Below are 11,587 nucleotides of genomic sequence, written 5' to 3' on the forward strand. Positions count from 1 at the left end.
CAGGACTGGAAAGAAATTACTACCAAATGTCAATGGCTCTGTGTAGTGATGAGCGTGCACTACCATGCTCGGGTGCTCGGTACTCGTAACTAGTGATGAGCGAGCACTACCATGCTCGGGTGCTCGGTACTCGTAACTAGTGATGAGCAGGTACTACCATGCTCGGGTGCTCGGTACTCGTAACTAGTGATTAGCGGGCACTACCATGCTCGGGTGCTCAGTACTCGTAACTAGTGATGAGCGAGCACTACCATGCTCGGGTGCTCAGTACTCGTCACTAATGATGAGTGAGCACTACCATGCTCGGGTGCTCGGTATTCATAACTAGTGATGAGGGAGCACAACCATGCTTGGGTGCTAGGTACCCATAATGAGCAGTTGCATGCTCCGACGGGCATGACTCATCTACCGAGTATTATGGAAGTCAATTGGTAACTCGAGCATTTTTCTGGAAGAGTTCCCATAAAAATGCTTGAGTTCCCCATTGACTTCCTTTATACTCGGGAAATCTAGTCACGCCCATCCACATGTCCAACTGCCCGTTACAAGTACTGAGCACCCAAGCATGGTAGTGCCCGCTCATCACTAGTTACGAGTACTGAGCACCCGAGCAGGGTAGTGCCCGCTCATCACTAGTTCCGGGTAACAAACACCCGAGCATGGTAGTGCCCGATCATCACTAGTTACGAGTGCCGAGCACCCGAGCATGGTAGTGCCCACTCATCACTAGTTACGAGTACGGAGTACCTGAGCATGGTAGTGCCCGCTAATCACTAGTTACGAGTGCCGAGCACCCGAGCATGGTAGTGCTCGCTCATCACTATTCGTTACGAGTACTGAGAATCCAAGCATGGTAGTGCCCGGTAATCACTACTCATGTGGTTTGGGTAACTCCCACTATCTTTAATGGTCACACTGAGCTTGGTATGAGCTTCAGCAGCTACACAGCCACACTTGCACCAGTCTAAACCTAATGAGTTGATAGACTTATGAAAATCTATTAGTCGTAAACCTCAAGAGTTATTTCCTTCTTCATAAACTGATATTGTCAGATAGTGCTTGTAAATACAAGCAATTTTGAAATGTACTACTTATTAAAATTTTCAGACATTCTTGAGCTATTACCACTTTTTTTCTTTTCTTTACAACCTGTTGCTTTGGAGACCGACCACCTCTGTTAGGCCTGTTTCAGACGTCAGTGATTCTGGTACGTATGTGCTAGTTTTTATACGTACCAGAATCACGGACATACGCAGACCCATTAAAATCAATGGGTCTGCACACACGTCAGTGATTTTTCACTGACCATGTCTCCATGCGCGGCATACACGCGTGTTGGTGATTGCCGCACGGAGACATGTCCTTTTTTTTCTGGCATCACTGATGTCCCATGGACCACACTATGGTGTGATCAGTGAAACACGCACCAGAAAAACACGGACATTGAAATTAAAAAACATTTTAAACTCACCTTCTCCAGCGCTGCTTGTCTCCGGCCTCAGCTGCCTCTGCTTCTGAGCTGGCTGCTTATTCTCATGCATATTCATGTATGCAGCCACAGCCGACCTGGAAGTAGCTGCAGCGGGCGCAGAAACACAGCAGAGCTGGAGAGTTCAGCACCATGCACAGCAGGAGCAGGGACAGGTGAGTATACGTTCATGTGTAATCACGTATCACGGATAACGGATTGCACATGGACAACCCACGTTTGCCGTGAATGCGTTTTTTACACATCAGTGAAAAACATCTGTGTTTTTCACTGACGTGTGACACAGACCTTAGACAGCAGAACATGAACAGTCCATATAGGCTCTTTTCCGCAGGTGCTTGGCACAGTTTTGAAGTTGGCTCCTGGCACAGTTTTGAAGTTGGCCAGAATCACTAGAGGCACCTTTACCTCCTGATCCTGGCCAGCTTCAGTGCACCACTTACAAGCTAGAAAGTCATGGTGGTCGGTCTCCTAGGCAGCGAGGTGTAAACAAAAGAAAAATGTTATTATCCCGAGAACGGTTGCACATTTTAATAAGCAGTAAATTACAAAAGCACATATTTTTACAAGCTCTATCCAACAAATCCAGAAAGGTGTCATGTAATATGAAACACTTTATATACTCTATTTTTAAGAGATTGCCTATTCTTCTTCATTAACATTGGAAATAAGTTGCTGCGATGAAAGGAAATCTTATTTCACCCGTAATAGAATGATCCACAATAAACATTCCCATGAACCTTGGCAAGACAATGTAATATTTATGTCATTTTCCTATTCTCAGATGATCTCCAGAATAGGAACAGCAATAGTGTGCGGTTTTATAATGCCTGGCTGCTATTATAGGAAAAACACCCGCAACGTTAATACAATCAGTTTGGTGGAAGTTACTGATCATTATTGGTAATCACCAGCAGTAAGTGGTGAAGCAACAATGCTTTCTAATCACTGAATAGACCATATAAATAGACTAGACTACACTTCAAATAAAGTGGTAAATCCCTTTAAATTATTGAATTTTGACACTACTCATACTGCCACTTTAAATGACCTAAAAAGAGCTACATTTACACTGCTGGATCATGCACCACCATTGCAAATTCTTTTTAAATTTGAAGAATAGACCCAATGATGATGCGCTACATGGGTTCAACAAAAGGAATATACATAACATACTTAGGCAAGACCATATCAAAATTGGGGATCATGATGCCCTGTAATTAAGGCAAAGATTTACCAACTAATGTATATTGGCTGATCATATGCCAGGACACTTAATGAGCAAATATCTTTCAAATGAAAGTCTTCAGGCCTGATTCATTATCGCATGTTTGCTTTTTTTTCGTCTATTTTTTTATGTTTATCACCTGTTTTTCATTTGCACCTATTTTTTCTTTTAATAGTCTATTTTGTATGTGTTCGCCTGTGTTTTTTTTATTCTGGTTGGGATTTTTTTGTTACAATTTTTTCAGCTGATTTATGAATTGCAACTTTTTAAAAGGGTCGGAAACTTTGTTGCAAATTTTCTCTAATATCTTCCCTGAATGATTTAATCTTCGCCAGTCATTTTGTGACATTTACCAAGACATGCAACTTTTTTTGGGCTAAAGTGTTGCACAACAGGTCAAAGACAAAAACAATTAACATTTTTGATATTGCACAAAATACCGGAACCGTATGCCCCAAAAGTATATAAAAAATTTGGCACAAAAAAACATTAACAAATACAACAAGAGAAAAAAAACACGCATATGAGAAATCATTCCATAAAGTGCATTCTTCAGCAGACTTTCTCATAGTATAGGGTCACCCCAAACTTTCTGAGCCGAGACTCTTAGATAACCAAATGCAAAAGCAGCAAAGATGAAAATGTAAACATTGAAAAAGTTGGCAACTATGTTACAGGCACACAACATGGGAGGCTAGTGCATAAACAACTGTTATTCTGCTTTTCAAATTTGACCAACAGAATTCCCAGCCTAATTATATCCTTCTATAAGAGCAGCATCTATACACTAAATTTGTGTCAAATTATATTCTTAGCATTTACTTATAAATGGAATGTGCACAGATGTATCAGATTATGGAAATGGTAGAATCCCTATAAGGCCCCCTTCACACATCCGTGCAAAAAACAAATGTTTTTCACGGTCCATGGTGGAGGTACGTATGTCCGTTCATGTGAGGGTGTTCTGTGTGCTATCTGTGGGACATCTGGATAGCATGAACTTGTATACTTACCTGTTTCCGGCACTGCTGTCTCCAGCACTGCTGTTGCATTTGCTTCTGGGTCCGCAGTCAGTGCAGTGAATATTCATGAGCATAATGAGCGGGCCCGGAAAGAAGTGTGACAGCAGCGCCGAAGATAGCAGCGCCGGAGACAGGTAAGCATAAAAATACATTTATTTCTTAGTGACATATGTTTCCTCCGGTATGTGTCACACTGATATGTGTAACATCTGTGCTACTGGTAGAAAACAGACATGTCGCCATATGAAGCACACAAACACATGTGTGCGCCACACGGATACACCATCCATGTCAGGACACACCGTCACGACACAGACGTGTGCACAAGCCCATTGATTTTAATAGGTCAATGTGTGTCCGTGTGTCCGGTACACATGTGAAGGAGGCCTAAGAGGTACTTTTAGAGCTATGACTAATTCATTAGTGGATTGGCTAGGCTGTCAATAGAAGATAATAGTTATTATTCTGTGTTAATGGGCCAAAATTGGGCAAAAAAGTAATATATCCCACTGTATACACTTAACTGGTTAGTCTGGACCTTAAGAACATTTTAATAAATAAATAAAATTAAATAAAATGTGACTGCTCACTGTTCATTGAGTGGGGTTGCAGTGACCCACATACTGGCAAGGTTGCCTACAGATGGGGGGATCATATTTAAACTCCTTAAAATCCAGATTGCTCATTTTAGACATTTCATACAATATTAGACTGCAAAACAAGAAAGCAAATTGCAACATATCTACCATATAAACATTGGCAGCTGATACACATGTTGGAACTGAACATGGAAAGTGTTCCTTTGCATGTCTTAAAGCAATACATTGGATATCAACTGGAAAAATAAAGCAACATTTGACATCTTTTTTTTGTTCCATCTTCTCCCCAGTTTGGCACAGTTTGTTAAATATACAATTTCAAGTCCCTATACATCACTGGAAGTTCTAGGTCCAGATAAGAACCTGGGTGGCAAACAGCCACAGCAAGAAAGCCATAATGACTTCTGGATGTCTGGGTTTCTGAAAGCGTAAATAATGGGGTTGATGACGGAATTACAGGCAGCTGGCAGGACCAGTGAGTAGGTGTATACCATAGGGTAACTGGAGTCCGCAACTAAGGAGTACACGGCAAAGGGAATCCAGCATAGTGCAAATGTGCCCAATATTAGAGATAGGGTCGATACCCCCTTCCTTGTGCTGGAGGCTTGAGATGTGGCCATGAATTGGTGCTGAACCGCAATCTGCTGGGCATGGCGGAATGCAATCCTGCAAATCTGCAGGTACAGCTGCATCATCAAGGCAAAGAGCAGGAGGAAGGACACCGCCAGAACAGCTGCATTATTTTTGGTCACTGGCTTCAGAACACTGCAGGAGGACTGTTCCCTAACACAGTTCCATCCCATGATGGGTAATAAGCCAATACAGATGCAAAGTGCCCATAACAGGAGTATCATCAAGTAGGTGAAAGTTAGAGTTCTTTCTGTGTGATATGTAAGGGCATTGTAGAGAGACAAGTATCTGTCCACTGTGATCGCTAAAAGGCTACAGACCGAGGCAGAAAAAGAGGCCAAGAGCAGCCCTGCAGAACTTAGCGTAGCCACTTCATTATTAAATACATAAAGAACTATAAAATTCACAATAAGTCCCACTCCAGCCAGGAGATCAGCCAGCGCCAGGCTGCCGATGAGTATAAACATGGGTGCCCGGAGGGTGGGCGTGTAGAAGAGTATAGCAATCACTATTGCATTCTCGCACGCCATGATTGTCCCAGTTACACAAAGGATGATATCCCATGGGTTGACCGACTCATCTGGGGAGAGATCAGAGGTGGTGACGGTGGAGGTGTTGGTGTCCCATGGGTCATACGGGTGGTGAGACATCCTGCTGGAGGACGAGTTGTGGAGATACAGGAGGCGTTCCATAACTGCAGCTGCAGGCTGGTGAAGCATTGCTGCACATCAGAGAGATAGAAAAATATAAAGATGATAAGATTAGACGAGAATGAAGAAACATCGTTCAGATCCTCAGCCTTATCCTGACACATTCCAATATATAACTGTGTATTCTAGTAACAGAATTAAGCGGGCTTTACACGCTACGATATCGTTAATGAATTATCGTCGGGGTCACGGTGTTTGTGACGCACATCCGGTGTCATTAACAATATCGCAGTGTGTGATACTTATGAGCGACCTTAAACGATCGCAAAAGCGGACAAAATCGGAAAGGTCGTCCTGAAATAAAAAATCATTTGCTGATTATTAGCAATGTTGTTTGTTGTTCCTGCGGCAGCACACATCGCTATGTGTGACACCGCAGGAGCGACGAACATCTCCTTACCTGCCTCCAACGGCAATGAGGAAGGAAGGAGGTGGGCGGGATGTTACGTCCCGCTCATCTCCGTCCCTCCGCTTCTATTGGACGGCTGCCGTGTGACGTCGCTGTGACGCCGCACGAACCACCCCCTTAGAAAGGAGGTGGTTCGCCGGCCAGAGCGACGTTGCAGGGCAGGTAAGTGAGTGTGACAGGGTTAAGTGAGGTTGTGCGGCAGCGATTTGCCCGTGTTGCACAACCGATGGGGGTGGGTACGACCGCATGTAAAGCCCGCTTAAGTATTATAGTGCTGGGGTGTAACAATGCCTCATCCCTTATCTATAGTTAGTATATAACTAAATCAAAACTATATATAAATCATATAGAAATAATAAACTGACCCGTAATCATCAAGGCCCTATTTAGAAACCGGTTATATTGCGGTATACAAAGTATTCGAAATCTGTCGTTTCCTTGTAGCAATATGTGGCTTTGCATACAAGGAAGAACGATTGGTAGATCATCAGAACAAATGCTTTGCACCTTTTATTATGACCTTCACATATAACAGCCACACAGCGGAATCTGCAGAAATGACTTCTTTTCACTAGGTTCTGATGCCCTTTTTCATGCAGTCTCCTTCCCCATCAGCCAAGGTGATCTGAGAAGGCAGCCTGCTCCTTAAGCATGTGTACGCCTGTTCCTACAGAGATGATTACACACTTTACGCTTTTGCTTCGGCTGCTCGTGAAAGCTGAAAATTATAGGATATATTATCGTAATAACAATAGATCCCACGATAAGCTACACTACAAGACTCCCAGCTGAAATATCACATCCCGGGATATGTGGCTTTACCCAGAACTAACAAAGGATACTATCTATTTTTCCACCGGATTAACCGATCACAAAGGATTTCACTAAGGTAAGGCTACAACACACAGTCCACTCACTGGAGACAGATCATTGCCATCTTGTATCTGCAGGATTGTACAGTGCAGGAGATCCCTAAGCTTTCAAGATGCTACAGTGGCTGCAGGCCATTTCTCCTCATTTGTATAAGACATTCAGTGTGACCACAGCTCACATTTCATGCCACCTCCACACACAAATATCTAATCATCATAGATAATCACTTTCTTTCCTCGCACCAGATAGAAAATGATCTCAACGCACAATGGAGATGTCTCTATCCAGTGACCCTACAAGAAAGGCCTGTGCTGCGGCTCCGAGAGCAGATCAATGCTCATAGCTGACAGCAGGCACAGCTCCGGAATATCACAGCACTAAGGGATACCGCGTCATAGGCTGGTATATAGGATAGGGAGATGGATGGATGGAGAGATAGATACATAGATATGAGATAGCTGGATAGAGAGATAGATGGATAAATATGAGATAGATGGATGGATAGATAGATAGATGGATAGAAAGATAGATGGATAGAAAGATAGATATGAGATAGATGGATAGATGGATAAATAGATAGATAGATAGATAGATAGAGGGATAGATAGATGGATAGAGAGATAGAGAGATAGATAAATAGATAGATAGATAGATAGATAGATGGATAGATAGATAGATGATGGCTGGATGGAGAGATAGATGGATAGATATGAAATAGATGGTTGGATGGATGGCGATAGATAGATGGGTAGATAGATAGATAGATAGATGGATAGAGAGATAGAGAGATAGATATGAGATAGATAATAGATAGATAGATGATAGATAGATAGATAGATAGATAGATAAATGGATGCAAAAATGTATGGGTACATTTATATTTACCACATTGCAATACATTGTTTTATTATACTTTAAATTAGAATAGTAAAATATATTTTATTAGTTCATTTGCTTGGAGAGTGATAGATACATAGATGGATAGATGGATAGATAGATAGATGGATAGATAGATAGATGATAGATGGATAGATAGATAGATAGAAATGGTTAAACACATTAGATTTAGAATTGTGGGCAAGATAGGGTTAAAAGCATGTATAGTTTTGGTTTAAAGGCATCTTACCTGTACAACATATGTAAAGAGCTTCTATCCTTAGCATAACATTGCATACAATAATCCTACCTGTATTTCATTTGCAGACATAATACATAAGATAGATAGATAGATAGATAGATAGATAGATAGATAGATAGATAGATAGATAGATAGAAAAAATAAAGCTGCACTCATCCATACTAATGCATGGAATAAATAAATAACTTCTCACCTGGATTACATGGGAGAGCTGCATTAATTTTGTGTAATCTGTAGACAGATGGATGGGTGGATGGATGGATGGATGGATGGATGAATGGATGAATGGATGGATGGGTGGATGGATGGATGGATGGATGGGTGGATGGATGGATGGATAGATGGATGGATAGATGAATGGATAGATGGATGGATGGATGGATGGATGAGTGGATGGATGGATGGATGTATGGATGGATGGATGGGTGGATGGATAGTTGATATACAACCCCAGGGCCATATGCATACACACTCACACTTGTAGACATGCAGACTTCTTCCTACCTTCCTTCTATGATCTCCAGCTCTGTCCCTTTGTGCTGCTAGTCCTTGCACTGATTGTTAAGCCTCAATCCTTGGTTAACATTGCTAATACTGCTCCCAGATAGCAGTGGCTTTGACTTGCACTTAATATTCTTGCCCCATTGGGTCTGCTGAGAAATCTCAGCTCTGACGTCAAAGTGTTCGCTTATATTCATGATCAGCTCTGAAGTCTGTGAATCAGAAGGGGCTGTGAGCAGAATAATAATGAGCGCACACTCACACACACACAGGGCACACACCACACCTCTGGAATTTCATTCATAAGATTTCTCCCTGTATGGGGACACACCTCCATTGGGTCAGCTCCTACAATCTAGCTGCGTATGTTCTACATTCATAGGGGGATTCATATGTCTGCATCCTTCCTCATTAGTGCTTGTGATGGTGGGTTATCTCACCCAATCCTCCCACTCAGGGGTCTGCCTGCAATATATACATTTGCTGCAGTCCTGTACATTATAATATATCTTACATACGCAAATCTAAATATATATTCCATGACTACAACGCGGCAGACGCACCGGTGTTTTATTTATTTTTAGTTGGCGTTATTATTATCATTTTTATAGCTATACACCTTTCATTAATAAGCCACGATCTAGAAATGATAGTGTTAAAAAATGTACAATTTTGTGGCCTCAGTCGCCCAGGGAGGACTATGCATTTAAAAAAAAAAAAAAGAAAGAAATTAAAATATAACCATTTAACCCTTTCCTTTCCAGATTTGACAAAACAGAAAATCTAATTTCGCCTTATTTCACCAACATTTGTAAGATCAGAAAATGGCAGCTCCTGCCAATCACGTATCGGGCTCCTCCCGGTGCCTCCCGTCTCGCCCCCTTCTCAGTGACGTTTCATCCAGATGCTAATGATGTCATCGGAGCTGTCCATTAACCCTAACCCTCTACCTGCACGTAGCCAGACATCCATTGCGAGGCAGCCTGCCAGTCGCAGGGTTAAAGCAACAACCTTTCCTGCGTCATTAAACAATCTTTTGTCCTTTATTTTGCTGCACAGAGGAGATTTTTTTTTCTTCCTTGCAGTCAATACATTTTCCTTTTTGACAACAGTTTCCATAGAAATAATAGGAATGAGGAATCCCGGACCCTTAGGTCTATTTAATGCTTATGTTAAATACCAAATGCCAGAAGACATGCCGAGTTTAGAATAATGTGCTTTAATCCGCTCAGGATCATCGAACCAGTAATATATTTTGCATAATATCAGCCTCATAAAGAATTGACTGCATTCCATGCAAAAAATCAATCATTAAAAGAGCCAAAGATGGGGCATTCCTAAAATATGGGACTTTTCAGGGAATCAGCGTGGCTGTAGGTTGTGTCTAAGAAGGTAACTCCATCACATGCTCTATCGCATGATAAATACTTTCTAACAGATTCACAATCTAGTAACCCACAGCAGTTTATTGGTTAATGCCGTCAGTAGACAGGGGAAGCTGGTGTCTTTGACTCCGAACGAGCTAATGAGGTCTATGTATCAAGCCGGCACTGATCTATCTTGACGCAATGCACCAGTTTTGGCTCACGGTTCACAAGCTTCTTACATGTGGAGCAGCCTGATAAAAGGAAGGGTCATGTATATTTTATAATGAAATTGACAGTGCATTACATTCACCAGGGTCTTAGCAGAATTGAGGTTATATGACTATGTAATATTAATCTTTATGTGTTGATACAAGTCTCCAATATCTTCTAAGAAGTTGTCTTACCAGGTCAAAACCTCACGATAACTGTCTGAGCCAAATAAAGGCAACTTTAATTTGGTATCTGAATGTGGAAAATACTCAGACTGCCATCAAGAGTGCTTCATTGAATCATGACGAATCTAGATCATAGCTCCCACCAGTCAGTCTTGTCATAGGGGACATTAAAGGTATCAAAATAACCATAAGAATCAATGTCCATATCCTAAATCATGCAGGTAAGATGTGCCTATTGATGTTGATTTTGATGGACACAAAATTCTATATGACAACATCGACGGGAAGTGGTACAAAGGTCACATTAGTATATGGCATCCAATGTGAGAGCAATGGATGCGATATGCTAATGACCCTCGGCTCCTGCTCTGCTGCCAGCGTGGGCCAAGTGTCATGCGACTGTGATCCGATCCTGTGATCGGACAACAGCTGCGGAGGAGAGGGAGGCATTAATCTGCCCATCTCCTCCATTGTCAGCCTGTGCGTATATCACACTGCACTTGGATGACATCCGAGTGCAGTCCGATGTTTCACTCGCACTCATAGACTTGTATGGGTGTGAGTGACATGGCTCTCGCAGACAATCGCAGCATACTGTAATTTTTTTTTCCTCAGTCCGATTAGGGCTGAGGAATAAGTCGCAGATCTGAGCTGTAGCATTGTCATACATGGGGCCGAGTGCAATGCGAGATTTTCTCGCATTGCATTTGTACGAGTCATACGCCAGTGTACACACACTAATTTTGGTGCTTTTTTGGTGCATTTTTGTACCATGTGCTTTTTTTAGTGGAATCAATGGCTGGAAGGGCTACAAAATGCAGGAAAAAAACTCATCAAGAATTGACATGTTGAAGATTTTTTCTGCACCCAGAGCAGCAAGGAAAAAATAAGCAACTTGTGCACAGCACTTCAGAGTTCTCATTGACTTTGCTGGTATAAGGAGAGAAATGCAGATTTGGGCAACAAACTGCACCAAAACTGCACAAAAAATGCATAAAAAACGCACCGTGCGCACCAGACCTTAGAAGGGTGGTAAGGTAACTGCAAAAATAAATATGCTTTTCATAAGGTAACCAAAATCTATGCCAAAAAAAAACACTGGAAAAAAAACATGAAAACCATCCAAAATCTGAAATCATGTGGGCAGTTTTCAATACAGTATTTTTAGTAAGGAAAAATCATATATTGTATTCAAGCTTAATATTAAACGAAACCCTTTTTTCCTT

At 41.8% G+C, this 11,587-nt stretch overlaps 1 protein-coding gene across 1 annotated transcript; it reads right to left on the reverse strand.

The window, feature by feature from the left end:
* Positions 1 to 818: 818 nt before the first annotated feature.
* On the reverse strand, positions 819 to 8,824 carry LOC142251246 (G-protein coupled receptor 12-like). Its single transcript, XM_075323871.1, has 2 exons — positions 8,603 to 8,824; positions 819 to 5,689 (listed from the first exon to the last, which is right to left on the reverse strand). Exon 2 carries the CDS (start codon positions 5,685 to 5,687, stop codon positions 4,665 to 4,667), a length of 1,023 nt encoding a protein of 340 aa, XP_075179986.1. The 5' UTR covers positions 5,688 to 5,689; positions 8,603 to 8,824; the 3' UTR covers positions 819 to 4,664.
* Between the last annotated feature and the right edge of the window lie 2,763 nt (positions 8,825 to 11,587).

This window comes from Anomaloglossus baeobatrachus, chromosome 9, assembly GCF_048569485.1.
Source record: "Anomaloglossus baeobatrachus isolate aAnoBae1 chromosome 9, aAnoBae1.hap1, whole genome shotgun sequence".
In the NCBI taxonomy this organism is placed as follows: Eukaryota; Metazoa; Chordata; class Amphibia; order Anura; family Aromobatidae; genus Anomaloglossus; species Anomaloglossus baeobatrachus.

Bases quoted from the DNA above. Each gene is read 5' to 3' on its own strand.
- LOC142251246 (XM_075323871.1), bottom strand. From the start codon at position 5,687: ATGCTTCACCAGCCTGCAGCTGCAGTTATGGAACGCCTCCTGTATCTC.